This window comes from Doryrhamphus excisus, chromosome 4 (genome assembly GCF_030265055.1).
Source record: "Doryrhamphus excisus isolate RoL2022-K1 chromosome 4, RoL_Dexc_1.0, whole genome shotgun sequence".
Lineage (NCBI taxonomy): Eukaryota > Metazoa > Chordata > Actinopteri > Syngnathiformes > Syngnathidae > Doryrhamphus > Doryrhamphus excisus.
In genome coordinates this window covers 4,530,203-4,555,521 of record NC_080469.1, presented here as the reverse complement: position 1 = coordinate 4,555,521, position 25,319 = coordinate 4,530,203, and the positions used below count along the sequence as shown (strand labels likewise).

Sequence of the window (25,319 nt, the reverse complement as noted above, 5' to 3'; positions counted from 1 at the left end):
AGTACCCGGAGAAAACCCACGCATGCACGGGGAGAACATGCAAACTCCACACAGAGATGGCCGAGGGTGGAATTGAACCCTGGTCTCCTAGCTGTGAGGTCTTTGACTTTTGTACGTGGTTCTTTGTGTGATGCAAAACTTTGACAGTCAATCTGGCCTCAAAACTTACAGCAAGGTAACCGCAAGTTAATATACGGATTCAGTGTAATCCTGGATTAAGTTGCGAGTGAACAATGGCAATTGAAGAGAGAAGGAATAAGAAGTTCTGGTGCTGAATCAAATGTAATAATTTTAATAATAAATGTAATAATAATAATAATCCATCCAACCCTGTCTTCTGCATCTGTCTCTCTCACACCAACTACCCTCATGTCCTCCATAAACCTCTTCTTTGGTCTCTACGTTTCTTACCTGGCAGCTCTAAACGCAGCATCCTTCTACCAATATATTCTGGACTTGTCCGAACCATCTCAGTCTGGCCTCTCTGACTTTATCTCCAAGGTCTCTAACATGTAATGTCCCTCTGATGTACTCGTTCCTGATCCTATCCATCATGGTCACTCCCAATGTGAACCTCAGCATCCTCATCTCCTTCTACCAATATATTCTGGACTTGTCCGAACCATCTCAGTCTGGCCTCTCTGACTTTATCTCCAAGGTCTCTAACATGTAATGTCCCTCTGATGTAGTCATTCCTGATCCTATCCATCCTGGTCACTCCCAATGTGAACCTCAGCATCCTTATCTCCTTCTACCAATATATTCTGGACTTGTCTGAACTATCTCAATCTGACCTCTCTGACTTTATCTCCAACGTCTCTAACATGTTATGTCCCTCTGATGTACTCGTTCCTGATCCTATCCATCCTGGTCACTCCCAATGTGAACCTCAGCATCCTCATCTCTGCTCCCTCCAGTTCTGCTTCCTGTCTTTTCCTCAGTGGGACTGTCTCTAAACCAAACAATATGGCTGGTCTCACCACAGTTTTGTATACCTTTCCTTTCATTTTAGCTGAAACTCTTCTATCACACCTGACACAAATTTATGGCAAATGTTAGTCATTAATCTGAGAATGTCAACATCAAGTTAGCAGGAGAGTTTGAAGAAAGAGCCGTGTGTCAAAAACAGACATTTTTCTGGGTGTATCAATTACTCATGGGTCATTGACAGATGGTCCTGGACATAACCCCTGCAAAAAAACGTGACTCTATTACATCAGCAATCAGTGTACAGTATACATCTTAAATTACGCTTACTTATTTTTAGTTACAAATTGTATTGCTATTATTGCATTGCTAACTAACACAGCCTATGGAGTCGTGCCAAAAAAGCCAGTTGCACTGAACTGTAAGACAATTTAGGGGTACGGCTTAGCAGCAAGGTTGCGCAACAAGGTGAACCAATTCACAATATGAGGACATGCCAGAAGGAGGAGTCTCACGTTTCTAATCTGTGCCCATTCATTGACTTGATATCCTTCATCCCTGTGAAGCATACTGTATTTCACCACAGCAATAATATAAATCATGCAAACACTTGTTTAATTTACATGAAGTGTTAAATGAAGTGATTGTGTCATCTCTCCCACCATGATAGGCCAGCTGGGAGGTCCCCAGCACTGGGATGTGCATGGTACACTACACATGAAGGGGCCCCAATGTGCCACGGTGTCCAATGGAAACGAGGCACTCTTAACGCCAAACATGTTAGTTCTGTTACATCACAGGCCACTCTACTGGCAGGCCGCTAATTATTCAAAGATGCCTTTTCTCATGGTGCAACAATGGGCTGTAGTGCTGTTTTGGTGAGCGGATAATACTTTAATGAAGTAATCAGTAGAAGGCAAGCTGAAAGTTTACATAAGAAACGACAGGTCATTGCGCCCCAGTTGTGCCACTGACAGGAGCTGCCCCGGACAGAAGTAGATCAATTGAACACATGGCTATGTGAAGTGACTTGTTTGGCTGCAAAAGAGATTTTTTTTTTTTTTTTTAAACCACCCAAGCTGACGACACTACTGTGAAAACTTTGCAACATGAGCTGGCTTCTGCTGAACTACACACAAACACACACACACACACACACACACACTCATCCTTCTCATAAACAGGCTGGCGGGCCTCTCAAAAGGGGGCAGGAATCCCTCACCAGGCCTGTTTACTGGTGGAGAAAAGTGACACTGCTTCAGAGGCGAGCAGTGGTCGGCTCGGAACGACAATCACACTTCGGTTCTCTCATGACAACGTAGGACACCAGTAATTTGTAGCGTTCAGAGTCTATTTTAACATCTTTTTCAATTGGGGTGCCTGAGATTTGCCTGAGATCAGAGTGGTGCACCCACAGACCAAGCATGCACTTGAGTAAATGTCCATATCACTACAAAATAATGTGTAGTAGTCCATGAAGAAAGATCTTACAAATATGTAAATAAATCTACATTGAATAATCGAATAATTTATTATATATATCACATTCAAGGGACTAGTTATTGCCTTGAAATTGGCTGGCGACCAGTCCGGGGTGTACCCCGCCTCTTGCCCGAAGTCATTTGGGATAGGCTCCAGCATACACCCGCAACCCTAGTGAGTCTGGATCGTGTGGGACTCCCCGCTGATTCAAAATAAGACATTTGGGCAAATGCAAACATTCTGTCATAAAAGAAAAAAACATCAAGCTTCAACACATCAAACCTCATCAGCCGCCTGTTATTCCAGCATCAGTCAAGCCTTATTCCTAATCGCTGCACGGTTGAAAAATGCAAAAAAAAAGTTTGCCAGAGACAACCCGAGAACGAAAGCGATCTGTAATTTCATTGTGGAAAAAAAATGCCACTGGATGACCAGCTCTTTACTGTTGATGAAGATGCCGGCTTTTGTTCGCTAGTAAACCCATTGGAGACAGATTATTTCTTAGCTAATAATATTTTTATAATATTTTCTGAAAAGGGGAACTGCAATTTTTTTTTTATTATTTTGTCCATCATTCACAATCCTTTAAGTTTTACATTCATGGAAATTAACACACAGATTTTGCAAAAAAAAAAAAAAGAAAAAACATGTGTGTGATGTACACGAATAATGACTTGTTCCATTTATGTTCATAGTATGAAGTGTTAGGTATTTACATAACGGTAGTAATATCAAAAGTCAAATATTTCCATGTTGCAGAAACTTTGATGAAGGACATTAGATTCAAATGCTGCACACGTCAAACTCTGCTTACACAAATAAGTCGATACTTACAATTTACAAACAATACTTAATCAATACTTAATGTTTTTTTAAAGGGCTGGATGAAAGAGTGCAAAGAATGCTGGGATATGTTAGGCCATGCAGGTTGGTTTCAATGCAGACTTCTCAATGGAGAAGGAGGACACATTTGGAGGAGCCTTTGCAGACGATGATGTCATGCAGCCGACAAATGTGCAAAAAAGGTAACAATGTTCAAGAAGGAACACAGACAACAATAATGAAATAAATGCTTGCACAAATACTTGCACAGACCAGGATGCAGACCCCAAAAATTCAAACACAACCACAGAATGATCTGCTAGAGGTGGAGCCCTTTTGTTTCCTGGGAGCATCCTCCCAGGTGCTGCACATCAGCCCACGGAAACTTCAAGGAGACAGCATGTTAACATGAAGTATGAAGCATGTTAATATGTCCCAATAGGGCCATTACATGTCTCCTCTCCTTGGGATGGCTGTGTGACGTGTGCTCCGGTCCTCAGGTGAAAAACCCTTAATTTTGTACACCTATTTGTGACTATTGTGAAATATGAATAGATTACATGCGTCCCATGATAGTCCACATGGTGACACGCATTGTGGCCTCTGATGGGCAGTCCTGTTGGCCCTACGCATTTAAAGGCAATGAGAGGCGTTCATTTGATTGGTAAAGGTTACACTCAGCTGTGTTCAACCCTCTCACGGCTTCTCTAATCCCTCTTTGCCACTTGGCCCGGTGGGACGGATGGAGGTGTGGCTGCGCCGGACTGCGCAGTTCACGAAAATTGCACAGTGCCCCAAACTGGTCACACCCCATTGGTGCAGAGTAGGCACGGTGCAAGGCACGCCATGACTGGTCTACAAAAATAGAGCAAAAGTATACTAATTTAAAAAGGGAATATGAAGGGATTACAGAATTTTGGATGAAAGCACCTGCATGCATGTCAATATTTTGTAATATTTTGTAATATCTGTCTATATTATGTGCTGATATAAGTGGGGAAAAAAGGAAAAATGTATCACAGCAGTGGAAAGCACTGATACCCGAGCCCAATATTTAACACACCTCGCCTGTGATACCAATACCTCCCCAGGTGGGGTCCTGTCAGTGGCAGCATGTTCAGCTCCGAGTATACAAACAACCCGATTAAGCCCTGGCACCTCGCGGGTCGCCCTTGTTGTCTGCTGCCTCAGCGCATATTCATCACGGCGGCCATTATGAGTGACTTATGAAAGGCTTCTTTCAGCTCAGCCGTGTTTGATGAACATTTTATTTACATGGCCATTATTGGATGTTCCAACTCGCCCTCGCGTAAATATATGCGAGTGAGATGGCAAAAAGATGCAGGCTCTCACTTACAAGTTTGGGGTGCAAAGCTATTCTGATTTTTTTCCACATAGAGCTTCATTCCAGCATCATAATTTCAAGTTACTGCACAAAAAATCATGCTGTTTTGTGGTTAAATACAAACTGTCATTGGTCAAAAAATATTGATATTTAAGCAAATTTTGATGTATTTTTTTATTTATATTAACAATTTTCGGGCAGAAAAGACACAGAACACTCATTCAAACACGATATGATGATGTGTAGTAATCTACACTGGTCACAAGGTGTCAGTAGTGTTACTGTTATAACTTTTAAACTGCTTTCTGTGTGGGTTATTGCGTGTAGCTGCTCTATAGGAGTCCACAACTCAATACAAAGGGTAAAAAAATTAGCATAATAGGTCCCCGTTAAAGGGGAACTGGACTTTTTTTGGAAATTTTGCCCATCATTCACAATCTTTATGTGAAACAATGCAACACACATTTATTTCCCTTTTCTGTGCATTCTAGCATGAGAAAACGAGTTAATATGAGCCAGCTAACAACGGACAGCATGGTGAATATCTATTTTGACGTTATAGTCCTCACAAAAAAAACAAAAAAAAAGCAGTTTCCATAGTTTGAGTCCACATACTGAAATTCTGTGGGTTTTTAACATTGTTCTCACATATAAGTGTTTCAAGTTTAGTTTGTCTCGGAGACATTATTTCTCCTCTAGAAAAGTACTGTATGACATTTTTGGGTAATAGGTTATTTTTAGCTTTATGCATTATTTTAGATTTTAGCTGTTTGAAATTTTACTGCATTAGCAAATTTAAATATATGTGATTTTAGAAATAAACTATTTGCTTTCTGCTTTTATTGCTGCAACGATTATTCGAATAATTCGAGTACCTCCATTAAAAAAATGAGGATAATTTTTTTTCTGCTTCAGGGAATCGCTTACGTCACCAATGCGCGTACGTCCGGGTTTTCGGGGTGTTTTAGCTTGGCAATCAGGTAAGGTGCTTGTGTGTCTCAACAAATATCACAGTAAAATTACTGACACCTAGTGACCAGTATAGAATACTGAATATCATCAATGTATTTGAATGAATCTACTGAATGCCTTATCTAATTGTATTTTAATTCACCATTTAGCCATTTTTCGGTTTGAAAATGCTTAATTTTAGGCAAAAAATGTGTAAAATTGTGCTTGAATGTGCATTATTATTTACTAATAATAGGCCATAATCAACTAGAAAACAGTATGATTTATTAATTAATACATTCTTGAACCTTGGTAGAGCGAAACCGCAACATTTGAAGTGTGAAGTGGCATTACTGTAAATATGTATTTGCAAGCTGAAGTTCACTTCTGAGTAGTTTGTATGGGAAACACTGATATTTGATGAAAACATATTTAATGCTCCAACGAATATTTGTATGTGACAGAGAATGTGTGTGGATTGGTAGTGAAGAAGCGCGTCACTCAGTAAAACGTTTTGGGTCATCGATGTGTCTTTGATAGTTTTTGAACAATGGAGCTCTGTGGCAAAGAGGAATCCATCAGGCTTTGAATATACTTATTAGTAAGCATCCATTCACGGTTGGCTTTGGCTTTTCATTCCATTTGTTGACAATGGGAACACTACAGTAAATATCTTTGCAACTGGGATTCAGGAAACAGATTTATCTGATGCACTCACAATGACCTTGCTGGAAAAAAGGGTCTGCCACTAAATTCCTACTATTGTCTACATGACACAAGCTATCAACTCAGTGTCCTACAGACATTCCAGTGATCCAAGACCACTTAAAGCATCATGCCATGAGGAAATTATGTTACAATCCATCCCTTTTGAAGTGAGACGCAGCCCATTCATATCCATCTGTGAGGACAGACTGCTGTCAGATCATTCAGAGAGTTCACAGGGGTCCTACAACTCAGTTCAACCAGAGATGAATGTTCTCTCTCACAGTTGCAAACGAAACATTCAGACAGTGCACAAAATAAACCCTATATAGATATTACTGAATTACAAATGTCAGTCCTGAATTGCCGGTGGGGGATAGAATAAATTCCGAGCTTGTTTATGCTGTTCCAAAAATCAACTTAATACAAAAGGGGAGCAGAGGACAAAGCCATCATTTAGCGTGCCCCCTCAGGCAGATAATTGCAAAGATAGTGAGCACCCTATGCATACAGGAACTAAAGCTGGATGCCGACAATTCAATATACCAAAGCCTTTTGTTATCCGGTTCTAAGAATTGTGATGCTGAGATGCCATGCTCCATCAGTGGAAGGAACAACCCTTAACTGATATTAGGTACAGGACACCTGTGGCAGGGCTTATTTATGCTTTTGAATGCTCACACAAGTTATCAGTCAACACAGAAATATTGATGTTTTTGATGCTTAAGTATTCATGAACCAAGCAACTGGGTGACAGTTTTCCAGCCTCACACAACTCCCTTTAAAGGGGACCTTATTATGTTCATTTGTAATGAGTTGTGGTCTCCTATAGAGCAGCTGCACACAATAACCTGCACAGAAAACCTTTTAAATTTTGCAGAATCTGCACCTACTACTAAGGGTGTGTATTGGCAAGAATCTGGCGATACGATACGTATCACGATACCAGGCTCACTATACGATATATCACAATATATCACGATACTGTTAACAAGGCGATATTTTTTTTTGTTTTTCCTTGTAGTTAAAGATTATTTCCTGGAAAAACTGAATTACACCAGCAATATGCACTTACTAAACACATTTTTATTCGATTAGAACAGTATGTTATGCTGTATCACAAACATTCCTCTGTAAAAACTGTATAAAAGTGTAGCATTTGGATGAATAAAGCTTTAACATCCAGCTTTAAATTTATTTTAAAAAAACAACATAAAAAACGAATAAATTAAATGATGTCTCAAGATCCTGCTCAAACGTATAGAGTTCCTGACTTATCCACCATCAGAAGGGTATTTTTGTGGAATAAAGTAACTAACATCAGTAAAAAGTCCTTTTAGGATGCTTGAAATAACCATTATTTAACAAAATAATGATATCAATTAGAAAAACAAAATACCTGCAATATCACAGTACTACTTTTGTAGTATACAAAAGGACCTTGGCATTGCTTGCTAGCGGCAGGTCCTCATGGTGTCTCGCTAAGTGGACTCGCAGATTTGTCGTGTTTCTCGAATACTTTATTCGGGAAACACGACACATTTTACAAACGGCATGGGTTTTGTCAATTTCTGCACACCCTACTTTGTGTAGAAATCCAAAATGTGTCCACACTTCAGACTTGTACGCCGCAGGGGCCGCTGTTATGCGCTGGCATTCTGCCATGTTGAACTGTGTTTATGTGTGAGGACGTTTCACTCGTGAATCTCGTTCAACGTCCTTGCCTCATCGACTACGTAAGTGCTGCCACCTAACGATCGGAGGTGTCAATTAAAATCAGAAATTAACCTTTGCCGTGTCTGCACTTGAATAAATACCATATACAGTCTATGATAAATGCCTAAAAATATCCACATCATACTTTTTAATATTTGCTTATTAATATTTATATAACAGTATCATGGAACGAAGTATCGCGATATATCGCCGAAACGATATTTTCTTACACCTCTACCTATTACAGCTGTATTTCCTTTGATTTGTGCTTCCTGCCATTCCAAAGTGCTGACTGCCTAAATAAGAACCATATAAGGAAGTCCACCCTCTGTGACATCACAAAGGAGCAGTTTTACCACGCCTTTTGAAACTGAGCATTTTGAGCCATCCCAAACTTCTTTCAGGGCTCACTTTCAAATGTGCAGACCTCATTATCTGAAACTTTGGTATTGTTTAACACGAGAATACAACATTCTAACTACATTTATAGGTCAGAAAAAGTGGAAAAAACATAGTAGTTTAAAGCTGAACTGCACTTTTTGGAGGAATTTTGCCCATCAGTCACAATCCTTATGTGAAACATGAACACATGTTTCTTTCCATTTTCAGTGCATTCTAACACTATAAAATGAGTTAATATGAGCTAGCTAACAATGCATGTCATTAGGATATACCTATTTAGACTATGAAGCCCTCTAAAAAAAACTCTAACAATGTTGCGTTGTTTGATATACACACTGTAATCATGCATTAACACGTACACTGATGATAACATGTAATAGTTGTAGTATCTTGCCGTATTTTGGTGATTTAAAACACTACCAAAACGTATTTTCGCTGCGCATTGATGTACATACATATGCTAGTTCTAGTTAATATACAAGTCAGTTATGTAAATGGGCACTGTTAGGACTTTAGCGTCAAAATAGGTATTTCCCATGATGTCCATTAGTAGCTCGCTCATATTTATTAGTTCTCTCACGCTAGAATGAACAGAAAAACGAAAGAAATATGTGTTCATGTTTCAAATAAAGATTGTGAATGATCTGCAAAATTCCCCCCCAAAAGTGCAGTTCCCCTTTAAAAGTGCATTTGTTTGATTTGCATCAACTCGGGCATTACAAGTGAAGCTTGCAATAATCTACATATCATGCAATTTTAATATATGTACAATAAATTGGTCATATTTATTACAATATTCGCAATAGTATACATCTCTTGATAACACTTGAATAAACCATACCATATACATACAATCTGATATTTCTTATCAGCAGTACATAATGCTGTGAATGTATTTCTTCTGTTTGTATGCTGACACCTTATTTTCCCTATATATATTTAAACAACAACAGACAAGATTAATATACTCTAAAATTCTCAATTCAGCAGTCTGGGCACAAAATGGCATGGTTCACAACATGTCACAATTTTTTTTAATTAAAAAAAATGTTAATAGATGTTTAAACCTTCCCTATTGTGAAAAGGTGTGCATGATAATTCTGCTATTCCGTTTCTGCATATGTCTGCCATCGACACCAAATGGTACTATGCAAAAACTCCGTTGACAATTCAACTGGAATTGAACTTCATGACCGCCATTCAAAGTGTTGCGCACTGTAACCTACGAACAGAAGTGTTTTGGAAGCATTGTGGACTTCTGCTAAAAGCGGCATGCATGTTAATTCATAAAAATAATTGACTTCTTACACCCAACTGTTATGCTAGCATTTCCCAAATTTACATTGGCAATGTTTTGAATGGGATAAAAAACAAACCACACAAAGTTGAGACACATGCACTCACAATTACGCCGAATTGTAATATGTCCTTGAGGTTTTAGTTGCGAATAGTTATTTCGCAAACGATAATTATTTGTGGGGATTTACAATGAATTCCATGCCTCAGTGAAAGTAGACATAGAAACCTTTTGAACGAAGTTATGTCTGAGGTCTGACTTACTTTCTGTGCAGCGCATCCCATCAAGAAGAGTAGACACGCTGTCATGAAAACATGCGTCCCTAGCGAGGAAATATAAGTCATTTTCTTCTAATTGTCTCTGTTAATGCGACGCACGGTGAAGCGTGTCCTCTTCCCTCTCATTAACCTGAAGTGTCGGGAGCGCGCTTCCATCGTTCATGTCGCCGATACTGGACCTGGTGATTCAATCCCCCTCCCATGTGCATAGTTATAAAATGTTAACAATATATTGTATGGTTATTCTTATAAATTACAAAGTATTCAATATATGTATACATTGCATCCCGAACGAATTGCATGCAGAAAGTTTTTGTTTTTAATTCATGTGTTCACGTGTTCATTCTTAGTAGCTCCGCTAGGTGGTGCCCGTGCATGCAGAAATACAGTATACTTTTGTGATAAAGATGCGGGTTATAAAATTTAATGTAATTTTTCAGTACCAAGAATGCTGCACATTGACGTCTTTCAAGGTTAAATTTAGTTTATTTTCACTCCTGTGGTCATATTAATGTTTCTTTTATTTCGCCTAGATATGCCATTAATTCCTCATTAATTCCTGTATGTATATGTACAGGTATGTGTATATATACATACATATAAATATAATATATGTTAGTATATATTAGTATATATTAATATATTTTAATAGCACAAGCATTCCTGTACGTAAGGTATTTATTTACTTATTTATTTTGAAGAAAACACACTGACACCCATCTAGAAGGAATTTTGTTTTCAGTCACAGTTTCCAGACGGACGCTTAAAGGGACGGAACGCAAACAGCCACGTAGTAAAAGGCGAAGCTGTTCTGGTGAGCCTTTAAAAGAATTTTGATGCCTCGAAGCAATTTGTCATTTCATAATTACTACCCTGGTATTTAAAACTTGTCAAACTAGATACTCTCATTTTCAGGCTTTTGTAAATATATCCTAAACACGGCCTTCCGACTGTTTTAGCTACTGCGTTAGCAACTTTGATGCTAGCTTGACAGATTCCCCCCTTCGTAAACATACAGTACAGCTAGCTAACACCATTTACTAGATACGTGGGGTAATACGTACCTGTAAATTTAGCATTTGGTGTCGCTAACAGCGTTTTCGCTACATTACATACAATACATATTTTTTGCGGTTGTTGTTTCGCGTGACACAAACCCATTAATCAATTTTGTTAACTACTAGCAATGGTAGTTTCAGTGCATAACTTTGATGTTGTTTAAAGGGTGAGCATTGCATTGAACATTGCATGTTTCTGTGGTTCAGACAACAGCAAAGCTAGTCTTTATTTCTTACTTGCGTTCTTTGTTGCGTTGAACCTACTACTTTGTTTTCAATCTCACTACACATAGTTAATCTAAACGAACACAGTGATGGGCATTGAACTGTTAAACCTGAATAGCTTTATTATGTTCTTGAGGTATATTACATTTTGTATTTACTAGCCAACAATGTGTCTGTCAACTTTACTCCTTTATTTATTTTTAAAATTAATTGTTACTGTTGAAAAGGCTACCTACAAAATGTAAAACTGTACACATTCAACAAACACTGACCCAACTGCAGTAACATGGAGAAGGAGTAGGATTTAATAAGCTGCCACTTCCTACTCCTCAGACATGCTGAATTGTTTAACCATAAACCATGTGATATGTAGCAATGTAACCTTGTTAGGCATGTTCAAAATAAACTGAGCTTTGTTTGTGTCATCCACGCATGTGTTAAGCTTGCTGTTTTGTGTTTTTAGGGCTGTTTTCCGGTTCCTGGAAGCAGTTCACCTGCTGCCGAGTATGGTGTTCCAATGAGGATCCAGCCATATTATCGTTTTTGGTTACATTACAGCAATGGATATTAAGAAATAATCCACTGTTCAAATGGAGGTGAATGCTGAGCAGTCCAGAGAGGCTGTAGTCTGCAACCTGGAAAGTGAAAAGCAACAAGGGCTTGACGGCATTCCAAATGCAAACAAGAGTATACACAATGGTGAGTGCAGATTCCTCCTTAATGGAATAATAAACTAATAATAGTTATTGTTTGTCTTCACACACACACCAAAATCTGGGATGATGTGTATGAGTATGATAGTGAAAGGACTTACATTTTTTTTGATCAATTACATTTTTTTTGGTGTTCCACTTGCGTATGGTGAAAAGTTGCTCAGCCAGTTTGCCAACACACATCACAGTACCTTTACATTCTCCAACAGTGTAATGCCAGCGATGACTCACTGTCACATCCCTTGGGGCTATTTCAGGTTCTGTCAGCTCAGATGTGATGCCAAATGGAGAAGAACTGTCAGAGGGCATTGGTTTTGCTGGGAGCTCCCATATTAATGGGTCCGTGTCTCCGCCAGCACTACCGCAGAGCACAAGCTCCCCAGGCAACTCCCAAACTCAAGAGGCCACCGCAGGTGTGACTGCTTATCCGCCCATGATGCTTGAACCTGAGCAGGCCGCTGCTGAGGTCACAGTTCACAGGGGTGATGCATTGCAGTCACTCAGACTCAGTATGCCTATGCAGGAGACTGAATTGTGTAAGCATACATTTAAGTGTAAGCATATAGCGTGAATGCCCCCCATGTGCCACCCCCCTGTTGAAGCCCATTTTGCTGGAAATCTTTGTTATTCAAAACTAACACATGTATTACCTCTTCTGTGCTTGTTCTCTGGGTACATAGTCAGGGGAAATTACTTTTGTGCAGCATCCATAGGAATTTCATGGCTTGATTAGAAGGTGCTTGATTTGCAATGGTGTTTCACTTTGTTACTGTTGTCTGAAATAAATCACTCAACTGTCATGTGGTGCGGGAATAGTGACGTGAATTGCAGTACTTATTTTTATGTATATATTTTTTTTTTTACTAACGCAGTTTCAAGCTTTGAAATAACACGCTTGATTCAAGCTGAACCATTGCATTAGGAACTCAGAATATCCACATGATATTCTGAGTTCATGAGTTGCAGTTATGGTGACATTTTTTTTTCAGAAGGCTGAATAATGTTCTTGCTCTATAGCCAACCAGAAGCCTTCGTTGGAGATGGAAAATGAGGAGAAGATTCGTCTGGAGGCTCGCCGGCGCCTTGAAGAGCAACTTAAACAGTACAGAGTGCAAAGACAGAAGGAGAGGGTGAGTTGATAGTCGTTTTCAATGTGTCATTGTTATCACACCCATTTTTACATCCATCTTTCATGTATTTGTGAATGGTTTTAAGTAAGTAGGTAATGAACAGATTCAAAATAGAGAGTACATATAGTCTGGTGGTTAGGTTAGGATAGGTCCTATCCTAAGAAAAAGAAAAATGTTTTTGCTTTTAACTAATATAACACACATATGTGGAACCTGTTGACAAAATAAATGTAATGAAAGTCAGTATTTAAATTTTTGAGTGTATTAACCTATTGCTGAGTTATACAAGACGTCCGGTTGCAGTCATCATGGGCTGAAGCACACGGGGGCAAACAAGCGTGGCCGTAGCAAGACATTAAGTTAACTATTAGTGAAAATGACGCCCATATACATTAATTTGGTGAAAGTTATGTTAGTCCATCATAACGAAATTAACGTTCAAGGAACAACCAAAAATGCAGAAAGATTTGCCTCAAAGTAAAAGTTTATTTAACCGCAAAAAAAGATTTATAATTAACTATAAATATTTGCTTGCCGTCTGCAAAATCAGAACATTTGCAAAGCATTGCATTACAGATCTACTAAACAAAATCTACTAAACATTCAAGCAAATCTTCAAACCATTAAAATAGCTCCAGACGCTGAATTACAGATGCCAGCAAAATATTTGAGAAGAATACAGAAAAAGTTGGAAGCAAATTTCTTATATTTCAAAGAGTCACTACAAAGACTACTGACTTTGTAGTGTATGGATCCACTCCATCACAGTCAGATTTCTTTTTGATAAAATCGGCTTGTATAGTTGCCTCTAAAATGTTCGGTCACCTAAAGTCCAAAGTCTGTGCAGCGGGTGGTAACTGAACAGTGTGATAAGTTGACTATTTATTTTTTGTGTGTGTAGGACTCATTCAGTGGGCATACTTCCCACCTTAGCGAATGCGTAGCAGTTAATTCCATAGTTTCTTCAAGGTTGGCAGATCTGTATTTATATTGTGCAAGGTGGTGGTTTTCATTAATAACAGATAGGGGAACTAATCCCATTAATTATTTGACACGTCTAAATTGCGTCAAGCCTGCATACGTCTCAACTTTGTGCACAGAATGGCCATTGTGAGTGCAACCTTGCAACTTAAAACCAAGTGGCATATTACTAAAATAACAAATTGTTCTGTTTTAGTCTCACCGCAGCACTCCAAAAAGCAGACCATCCAGTACTCTGGATCCAGAGCTAATGCTGCATCCTGAGGCTCTTCCCAGAGCCAGTGCAGTTGCTATGACAAAGGAGTATTCTTTCCTGAGGACGAGTGTGCCTCGTGGTCCCAAACTGGGAAGCTTAGGAATTCCAACCCCCAAGGAGAAGAAATCCAAATCCCCTCGCACAAGCAAGATTCACTCCTTGGCTGACTACCAGTCTTCAGAAAATTATGGTGAGAGCGGAGGTGGAGTAAAGACCGCAGACAACACCATGAGCTCCATCCAGTCCACCATCAGCTCTGTAGCCACCCTGTCAGAGGTCAGTGTGATGTCAGAAACCATCACCTGTGAAGGAGAAGGACAGGCCAAAGCTTCTTTGCAGGTCGGGGACAATGTCTCTGAGATTGATGGAAGTGAATTAGAAGCGAGGCCAGGGAATGATGGTAATGACAGCGACAGCTCATCATACAGCAGCATGTCAACTCGGGGAACATATGCAATGCTCTCTGCTGCTATGAACAGACATCAGGGGCCTTACACAGTTGAGGGACGGGAAATTGCTCCAGAGGCCATGGGTCAATTTCCCTCCCTGCAGGAAGTCTTGCAGGCGGCTAGTGATGAGCAGCACCTTCTGGACGGAGAGCAAGAAGGCTCTGTAGAACCACGCAGCCGCAGAGACAGCTTTTCCAGCAGGTATGTATTAATGTGTGGCAGGACTGAGACAATAATATAATAATTGATTAGTTATTCATTACTTTAACAAATATTGATGACATTTTTCAGTGTCTCGTTAGAGAGTTCTGTGATGGGACATGATGAAATGCTCCATGTGCTGAAAGAAAAAATGAGACTTGAGGGCCAACTGGAATCTTTGTCATCTGAAGCCAACCAGGTTAGTATGAGGCCAAACAAGCAGTAAGAGAAAAGTGTGCCAGAGTGTGTTACTGCTCTATTATATGAATTATAATCTTTCTTCATGCGTTGTTGTAGAGAGTCATAATTACTTAGAAAGGCTGAATAATTTGAAATAAACTCTGATGATCTTGTTCTGGCCACTAGGCTCTCAAGGAGAAGATGGAGCTGCAGGCCCAGCTTGCCACAGTGAATGCTCAGTTGCAGGCTCAGAAGGCAGAGTCTCAGGTTAGCCAGGAGAAGCACAGCGTCCTTATGACAGAAGTGGGCACACTGCGGCAGACCTCTAGCCAGTTAGAGAGGGCAATGGTGGAACTCCAGGGCAATTTAGAGAGCAAAAATGCCAGCCTGGCATCTCTGAGCAATGACCTGAAGGTAGCTGAAGACCAGTACAACAGGCTGATGGGGAAGGTGGAAGAAATGCAAGAAACTCTCACATCAAGGGATAGTACAGGTAAGACCTCAGCCAACACAGAATGAAACAATTAAGGCTATTTATAATGATTGCTCTATTTTTTCCCAGATAATTCCATTAATTCAGATTACCTGTGTCATAAGTGTTCTCAACTTGTCTTTAGGAAGATTCTTACCCAACACACTAATTCCCAGCATTTAATGGGAACAGGCTGCAGTTCTATGACAACCTGCTGTCTTGGAAAAGCACTATTGCCTCACTCACACAAAGGATGATGTCACAAAGATCACCCGCTCATTTATGCTAATGCAGCATCATGGGAGTTCAATATATGTCAATTTATGTTACATTTTAGTTTCACTTGTCTCAAGGTCATCCAGATTTCCAGTCCAGTCTAAGGTGTAGTGTGCCTTTTCTCCCAGAGTCAACTTGAATATGTCACTACTTACCACAACAGGATAAGCGGTAGAAAATGGATGGCATTATCAGACATATGGCGTAAACCTTTCCATTTACTTTTGGTGCATTTAGCCTGCCACCTTAAAAGTGCAGCCCCTTTTTGGACACCAAAAATCTTTTATTGTAATACAGGGGTCACCAACGCGGTGCCCGCAGGCACCAGGTAGTAGACCCTCACCCCACTCCTTCATGACCACATGAAGCGCCCGCAAGCCTGCTGCTTTTCATTCAGGTTTTTACCTTTGTGTGAGAACAAGAGAAAGAAACACAAAATGAGTGATGGATATCAGCATTTTGTAAATGTTCTGGTAAAATAAGCATATTTGGTTTGTTTGCGCTAAAATAAGATGTGAAAGTATAACAAAAATGAGTAGCTCTTGGACAGCTTTCATTTTGTAAAAGTAGCTCTCACAATAAAAAACACTGTTATAATTCATATTACATATTTATTGTTAAATTGTGTAGTCCAGGAAATGCGACTACAGATGGGTGGTCTTCAGAACCAGCTTCAGCAGGTCCAGCTGGAGCGCAATACCCTTCAGAGCCGGCTGAAAACCTCCCAGGCAGAGATTGACTCACTCCAGCAGGTCAGGCAGTGGTACCAACAGCAGCTAGCCATGGCTCAGGAAGCACGAGTACGATTGCAAAGTGAAATGGCAAACATGCAGGTAAGATGGACATTTCTTTTTACGATTTACATCAGACAAACGTTACCAGGACATATGTATATGAAACATTTTTTTTTCAATTCTAGGCAGGAAAAATGACCCAGATTGGTGTTCTTGAACATCTGAAGCTGGAGAATGTGACTCTGTCCCACCAACTCTCTGAGACCCAACACCGTTCTATCAAGGAAAAAGAGCGTATTGCTGTTCAGCTGCAGAGCATTGAGGTACTGTTTTCCGTACATCTGTTTGTTGAATATTTCAACAGAGACAGTAGCGTATTAAAACTTTGTAGATTTATGGCAAAAAACATTTCTTACTCTGAATAATGTAGAATTTTCAGATCAATTATTTCATATGAAAATTTGTATTTTACAAGGACCTTTTACTATCAATCTTATAGGCAGACATGATGACCCAGGAAGCCGCTTACAAGCAGATCCAGGATGCTAAGAACATGGTTGAAGATGACCTGCAGCAGAAACTAGAAGAGTTTGAGGAAGAAAGAGAACGCTTAATAAAACTGGCCAACACAGCCAGCAACCTGGAAATGGAACTAGAACAGGTAGGGATTGTTCATTTTTGTCATTTCAGGGATTAAGACACATGCAGATGACGCCACGGAGGGGAGAGATGAGTGGAGCTGTCATATTTTAAAATTTTTATTTGGAGGAACAAGCCATTTATTTTGGGGGGCGAGGCATTCATTTGGTTGGTTAAGATTACACTTGGCTGTGTTAAAACCTTCTCACGCCTTCTCTCCTCCCTCTTTGCCATTTGTTCCTGTGGGAGGGATGGAGGTGTGGGTGCATCTTGCTGCGCTGGACTGCGTCACTCACAACATTTCAAAGTGCGCTGGCCAGGCGCCTGGTCTACGAAAATGGAGCCCGATATGTTTAAATAATATTTTTTTTTTTTTGTTTCCCTCAGATGAAGTTGAACCTTTCTCAGAAGGACATTCAGCTGCAGTCTCTCCAGAGAGAACATCTGGAGCTGATGCACCAGCTGACCACCACTCAGGAGAACTTGCATACCAAAGAACAGTCAATCAACCAGCTCGAGGCTCGGTACCTCGAGCTGGAAGCCCAGCTGGCTGAGCTGCAGGCAGAGACCAATAGCAAGGATGACAACATCCAGTACCTGCAGAATGAGAAGATTGTTCTAGAGGTGGCTTTGCAAGCGGCCAGAGCCGACAAGAGCCAACTCGATGAGAGTGCTGAACGACTAGGAGAGGACGTTCTGGTGGCTTCGGATGTCTTAGATCAACTCAAACAGGAAGTTCAGGTCAAATCCAATCAGGTGCGAAACAAATGTCAGCTGCACATCAAGTTATTATAGAAATACAGATACATTGCCAATGAATTAATAGAAGTTCCTTGTTAAATGTATTTAATTTTACGATAAATTGATACTAATGAGTAATGATGTATATTTGCTTTGTTATAGATTGAAACGCTAAAACAAGAAAATAGTTCCCTGAAGAAGCAAGCTCAGAAACTAAAGGAACAGTTCCAACAACAAAAGGTAACACATCAGCGTTACAAAGTTAATGGAAGCTGCCAGTTGGAAGTGCAATATTTTCCCTTTACATAATATTCTTGGCAGAACCTCCCCAATACTGATGCTGTCGTGGGAGGATGTATTGTAGAACCAAATGGCTGTCTACTCTCTAATGAACAGAGTGTTGATTGATCCGCCTCACTGGATGGAGAAATGGTGGCTGCTGCTTAGTTTCCATTGAAAAGCTTTATAAAGTGGGAGTGATTTGACAGTAATTCTAAGGCTTCAGTTTATTCAAGCTATTTGCTTTCATACATGGCATTTTCATGATTGGAGGCCACAAACACATTTTATTCTGATTCAACATGGTTGTGGAAGCATGACTGATAAAGTGATTTACATTAAAGGGTATATTCTAACTTTCTAACTTTCACAGGTGATGGTGGAAGCCTACCGCCGGGATGCCAGTTCCAAAGAACAATTAATCAGTGAGCTCAAGTCTACAAAAAAGCGTCTTTTGGCAGAAGTAAAGGACCTTAAACAAGCGGTAATGGATGCTGAGGGTGAGAAGCAGAAGGCCGAGTTGGAGCAGGCCCGGCTGCAGAAAGAAGTGCTCAGAGTCCAGGAGCATATGAATAACATGGAACTGCATTTGCAAGACATTCAAAGAGAACGAGACCAGCTTGAAACACAGATCCAGGTAATTACAGCAGAAATCCTTTTCAATTTTGTCGGTATTTGTATAGTTGATGCTGATGATTTAAGTACAGTAGATCATACACAAAGTGGAATTTGAACCCCTTTTCACAGGATGTCAAAAATCCCGTAGTAATTGATACAACTATTAAAAATGTCTGTTTTTAACACGCGGCTTGCTCCTCTCTCTCTCAAAACCCTCCTACCAGCTTGATGTTGATCTTCCATATTTATAAATTACTACCAACCTAGGGGGAATGACGTGTTTTCCTTGTAGAAAACAATTTTTTGAGAAAAAAATATTGACCAAAAATTCCTGAATTTTCAGGGAAGTGAATTTGCGGGAATCCATTGTATTGATATTTTTTCCCTCTCAGTCTTTACAGTTTGATCAGAGTCAGCTGGTGGCAGTGACACAAGAGAATGATGTTCTGAGAAAACAAGTGGAGAAAATGGAAGCAGAAGCCAAAAAGTAAGTTGTGGTCTTCATCAAGATTTCTTACATGTGAAGAAGGACTGCCAATTCATTTCTTTTAGATATTCTACCATATCTATTATGAAATAACGTCATTGCTTACATTGTGTCTGTGCTTATGAGCCAGATTTGTGACATCACCAATCCTTTTGAAAGACAATCTCAGTTCATTCTGAGACCTATGAAACCTACATGTACACTGAGCACACTGAAATACAAATATTCTATGTCTTCAATATAATCAACATCTTGTTATGATGTATTTTTAACCGTATTTTTTTTATTATTCGTTTGAAACAGAGCCATCTCAGAACAGAAGGTTCGGATGAAGCGGCTGGGGACAGATTTGACCAGTGCTCAGAAGGAGATGAAGGTCAAACACAAGGCCTATGAGAATGCTGTGGGAATCCTAAGTAGGAGACTGCAAGAGGCCCTGACTGACAAGGAGGCGGCTGAGACAGAGCTGGTTAAGCTCAAAGCCCAGTTGTCGGATGGAGGAAACAACCAAGTCCTGCAGGTATAATCCAGAAATCATCAATCTTAAGCGCAATTTGCAATATTACCCCACCTGTTCTAAAATTAAAGGGTTTTTATTAGTGAATTTCATTGTTTAATTATTCTACAGTATGTTTCTCATACACAAGGGTGTACTGGGTATCATGAAAAGTTTTAAATACAACAAATGATCCATTTACACTGTAAGAATGCTACTGTAACCACATTTCTAAATGACTTACTGGACTTAATCACGTCATCATTAATTTACAGGCACGGCCTTGCATTGAGTTGTAGACTCTATTTCTGATGTTTTAAAATACCGGTAATGACAATAAAAAAAAAACACTTGGCTTAATTTGTCACTCAGGCGAAGATTGAAGCTCTTCAGACAGAGTTGCAGGCTGTGACTAAAAGCAAGACAATGTTAGAGAAGGAGCTACAGGAAGTCATTAACCTCACTTCCACAGAATTGGAAGATTATCAGGAGAAGGTACTGGAACTGGAAGATGAGGTGAGCTATCATATATTGTATCACTCAACACTTTGCTGTCTATTTCCATATTTGTATGATTTAATGTTATCTATTATTATAATAATGTTATGTATTATCATTTCTTCAAAGCTTCAAGAGTCACGATGCTTCAAGAAGCGCATTCGAAAACTAGAAGATGCCAACAAGAAGCTAGCACTTGAGCTAGAACATGAAAAAGGGAAATTGGCTGGACTGACACAGTCTCACGGTGCACTGCGAGAACATGCCAATATCTTGGAATCTGCTTTAGCTCGGCGAGAGGCTGATCTCGTACAGCTCAACTTGCAGGTAAAGGAGAAATTGAAACATGTTTTATCAAATGAAATTGAATGAAACAGTCTTGTTAAAACCATGAATAGAATTATCTTTTTCCGCACCCCCAATTTAGATGAAAAACTGTTGTACATATAGTATATAGTCCACCTTTATAAACCGCACATGTCTACATCACAAAATTACATATTGTGGCATGCACAAGTCCTTGAAGACCAGGCAACCAATTTGACAGGGGCCAATCATGAGCAATGAAAAAAACTGAGAATGAGCTTATCAACCCTTTGGGAGTTGCAGCAGGTCATTACTCAATATAACAGTCTGACTCATTTGTCCTACAAATAACACTAAACTCATCACACGGCAGCTTAACATTCAAAAGGTATACCTAATATAATAAACTACATATAATAAACTGTTTTCATCATTGCCCATAATGCATTTTTTCTGAGCAAAGCATTTCATTGGAGTACAAGCGGGATGATTAGATGAATGGATGGGTGGGTGGGTGGATGGATGGAAGTCCACCAGATGATTGGCTCCTGTCAAAGAGCTACCCGCTCCTCATTTTTAATACTCATGTTCCTTCAGGTTCAAGCTGTTCTTAAACGCAAAGAAGAAGAGGATCAACAAATGAAACAGGTGGTGCAAACTCTACAGCTTGCCTTGGAAAAAGAGAAAACCAAAGTTAAAGATCTTAAAGAACAGGTACTCTCAGTAAAAATAAAAACTTGACAAATATTTTGACTCTATGGAGTTGGTTTTGGACAGCTTTTTGGTGCTGTTTTGGTCCTAATGATGTACTGCATCTTTCAGGTAGCAGTAGCAAAGGCTGAAGCAGCCCACAATCGGAGACACTACAGGGCAGCCATGTTGGAGCTGTCTGAGATCAAGAAAGACCTGCAGGCCAAAGAGGACTTGGTCAAAGCTCTGCAACATGAAGCCCACAATCTACAGTACGCATATTATTTTGCTAAAGTATACAAATGCATATGCAAATAATGAATACTGCTTTTGTTGAAAAAGTAGAGTGTAGATATCATCCTGTATTCATTGATTAGGGTCTCAGGAACTTGGGAATTAAGTGGATATAATGAGATCTGCATAATGTGTTTTTTTTTGTTTTTTTTTACATACTTTTTTTATAAAGGCAATGTGCTGGAAAATAAATCTCAAGCATGGTTATTTGCATTTATACATTACATCTTTAATACAATGTTATCATTAGCATTCTCCATGTAAACTGGTTGGCTTTTTTTATTACCTTAGCTCATTTAGCTAATTTTTTTAAACCTATTTATCATCTGATGTATCTACTGTACAGATCTCAGGATGAGAAGCATGCCCGGGAGATCTCTAGCTTTCAAGAAGAGCTGGCTGAGGCCCATTCCCAGCTCCAGATCCTTCAGAAACAACTAGACGAAGAGATGTCAAAACAGCCCCTCACTAATCAAGAAGTAAGGAGTTTAATTATTTTCTAGTGGAGACTGTAATGAAAATGCAACATGTAAAAATATATAATATGTAATAATAAATATAATAAATAAGTCAAAGTCTAATATTGACTGCCTTCACAGGTTGAAGACCTGAAGTGGGAGGTAGAACAGAGGCAGAGGGAGATTGAGGCTCAGAAGCAGCAGTTAGAGATGATAGGGCAGTGCCACCACAGAGAGCTGGACAATTTGCAGACAGCTTTGCAGGCCAGTATTCTTTTTCACAAAAACATCAAATAACGTAAATGATGTGCTCCTTTTTCACATGAGTCTATTTATTCTCTTCTTTTTCACAGAACATCAAGGTTGAGTTGGAAACAGTCCAGGAGGAGCTGAGTGGTACACGGAAGGACAAGTTTATGCTCCAAGCAAAAGTGGGTGAGCTGAGGAACAGCATGAAGACGGTCCTGCTACAGAACCAGCAACTCAAGCAGGACCTCAAACAAAACCGTCTAAAGAAGGTGATGCATCGATTTGCTTGACTTGACCTGTGACATTTTGTATAGATAGATAGATAGATAGATAGATAGATAGATAGACTTCCGCAGAAATTGCTATTATAGTTTACCAGTGTAGGACACTTATGTTTTCAGCAACCAAACAACAATCTAGAAGTGTGGTTCTTAATATACTACTTGCAGGAACTCAATTTTTTTCATTTTGTTGAAAAACACATCATTTATTGATAGAAAATCTATTTAATTTGTCCCACATTGGTAAAGCTTGATTCATACAGAAAGCAGTCAGACACAAACAACATGCTTGAGGAGATGTTCTACATATGCGGTGAAATCAGCTTGATATTTACACTCTTACTGCCACATCACAAACCAACAGCAGCTTATCAACCCAAATGCCTGCATTATTGACCGTGCAACCAAAAATAACACATTAAGTAGCACATGTTGAAGATACGATGTGACTGCACCACACGGATGATGCTGGTTACACACTTGCACACTTGTATACGTGCGAAAGAATACTATTTTATGCTAATTTATAACCTGCAATGCACGCTGGGAAGCCCATACGCTCACTTTGCCTACATGAAAGTTGCCCAGCATACCGTGCGGGTTATACATGAAATTATATTGTTTTGAAAAGCAGGGCTCTACTGTATCCATTCATTGATTACTATATCTAAAAACACAGTACGTGCAATTGAAACTTTGTGGTGGTGTTCTAGCATTTCACACCGGTTGTTGTCAAGCTGCAGTATACATATATTGATTTCCCTAAGAATGATCAACATAGCTCATGCAATTATGGTATCGGAACAGCAACGGATGGAGTTGAAAAATGAGGGGAACCCCTCCAACCCTGTGACGCCGGTCAAGATCCCAGACTGCCCAGTGCCTGCCTCGCTGCTCGATGAGTTGCTAAAACCTTCAACGTCGGTTAACAAGGAGCCCCTCAACAACTTGCACAACTGCTTACGGCAGCTCAAGTAAGATGCGCTTGATTCATATTGCCTCCGTATGCAATAGAAGACAGCTTTCCTAAGTCTATTCTGCATGTGCAATGATTGTATTTATTTATTTTTGTCAGGGAGGAGATGGACAGCCTCCAAAAGCAGATGGAAGAGCACACAGTAACAGTGCATGAGTCAATGAGCTCATGGCCGAATACAGAGGAAGGACTGACTCAACTGGGGCTTCAAAACAACATCTCTGATGCATCACGATCGCTACACAACATGGTGATGGAAAATAATAATGAGGTGGATCACCCACAGTCATGAAAACACTTTTCTCAGGCTATGATGACAGTGGAGTTTTATCCACCAAGCCATTGTTAGCCCTTTATTCCATTTCCCTTTTATTAACAATTGCTGCCAACATTTGGCATTCTCATTTATTTTAGGGTAAAACATTATCTGTCATAGCTTTATTTTCCATTCTGACAATTGTTTATATTTGTTTGTCCCCTTTTCAAATGTATTTATTTATTACGAGTAAAGGAATTACAACAACCTTTCCCCAAGATAAACCCTGATATTTTGGTTGAACTTACAACAATGATCCGGTTATCACTTGAAATTATTCTTCTCCTAATAATTTGTAATTATTAACTGACAATATTTGAAAGAAATGTGGTAAGTCAGCATAATTGGCTGGGAACTGTTCTTCCATTTCTTTGTGCCTGTACATGGCTGATGTCATTCCTCTCGGATTTAACTAACACGTGTAAGCAGCTGGTGATGGAACATTATTGCACGTTGTCATATAACCATGCACACTTATTACCATTTTTGTTGCCTTTTGTTAAAATGCAGTGGATCCTCTTCATGTTTGTAACCATTACTCAGTTATGTATGGTGTGTTTTTTTCTGGCATGGACTGCAGTAATTTGTAAGTGGGGGAGAAAAAAAGCCTTAAGCATTTTTTTAGCATACTGTAATGGTTGAATGAGCATACTAATTTGTGTAAGATGTAAAATATATTGTGTGAAAATATGCATGAATGGGCAACATTAACTGACAGCTTGCCAGTTGATCCACACAACTCAAATGGAAGTTGCCTAATGCAAAGTTGTTACTACTTACATACATTTTCATTTGTTACGTGTGGTACAAGGTGATAAATGACTGCTGTTATCAAATTCTAAACTTGCTTTATAGTTTAATGATGGCTGCTGGGATAAGTTAATTGTTTCCAGAGGTTAATATATATATTTTCTTGTATCAGTGTAAATGAATCATTGTTTATTGGTGTAAAGAGGAAACATTGCAAGCTATCCAATAGAAATTTGGTATTTCTGGTGAGGTTGTGTGTTCCAATTCAGCAAAAGAATGGAGCTTCTTTCTGCAGTTGCCGGGAAGGGAATTTTAACGTTTAAAACCTGAACTGTACAACGATTATCTATTTCAAAAGGGAATGGCTTCAAATGTGTTCAACAACAACAATATTCATCTGCGTTACGAAACTGAAACTTGTCATTGTCATGTTAAGTTTTCTTTTTTCCAATGATTAAAATGGACTGATGTTGAAATATCTAATTGTTTGAAATGTACTTGTATTTCCTTGTCATAACTGTTGGGGAAATCGTTTGAAGTAACTACTGTAGAACTATATCAGTAAGTACTTTACCAAAAAGTAATCGAATTAGTAACCCGACTACTCCATAAATACAATTAGTTATCAGGGAACGTCATTT

At 39.4% G+C, this 25,319-nt stretch overlaps 2 protein-coding genes across 4 annotated transcripts in view; one reads left to right on the top strand and one right to left on the bottom strand.

Annotated features, from left to right (window-relative positions):
• Window positions 1–10,055, bottom strand: part of si:dkey-112e17.1 (uncharacterized) — a 36,205-nt gene extending 26,150 nt beyond the window's left edge. The window contains exon 1 of the mRNA XM_058071039.1: window positions 9,911–10,055. Within this exon, the coding sequence (XP_057927022.1) occupies window positions 9,911–9,991 (81 nt within the window). The 5' untranslated portion in view covers window positions 9,992–10,055. The remainder of the gene's footprint in view (window positions 1–9,910) is intronic.
• A 587-nt stretch (window positions 10,056–10,642) lies between these two features.
• On the top strand, window positions 10,643–23,913 carry golga3 (golgin A3). Of its 3 annotated transcripts, none has more exons than XM_058071063.1 (24): window positions 10,643–10,739; window positions 11,672–11,907; window positions 12,179–12,334; window positions 12,939–13,051; window positions 14,229–14,938; window positions 15,029–15,137; window positions 15,305–15,611; window positions 16,497–16,699; window positions 16,786–16,923; window positions 17,100–17,261; window positions 17,627–17,995; window positions 18,143–18,220; window positions 18,633–18,896; window positions 19,270–19,364; window positions 19,668–19,884; window positions 20,233–20,376; window positions 20,488–20,685; window positions 21,262–21,378; window positions 21,487–21,626; window positions 21,995–22,127; window positions 22,248–22,370; window positions 22,460–22,624; window positions 23,444–23,610; window positions 23,712–23,913. In XM_058071063.1, exons 2-24 carry the CDS (start codon window positions 11,799–11,801, stop codon window positions 23,902–23,904), a joined length of 4,410 nt encoding a protein of 1,469 aa, XP_057927046.1. In that variant the 5' UTR covers window positions 10,643–10,739; window positions 11,672–11,798; the 3' UTR covers window positions 23,905–23,913. The 3 variants fall into 3 exon arrangements, with proteins under 3 accessions (XP_057927046.1, XP_057927045.1, XP_057927047.1); XM_058071062.1 differs by having other exon boundaries at window positions 12,179–12,457; XM_058071064.1 differs by lacking the exon at window positions 12,179–12,334.
• Window positions 23,914–25,319: the final 1,406 nt, after the last annotated feature.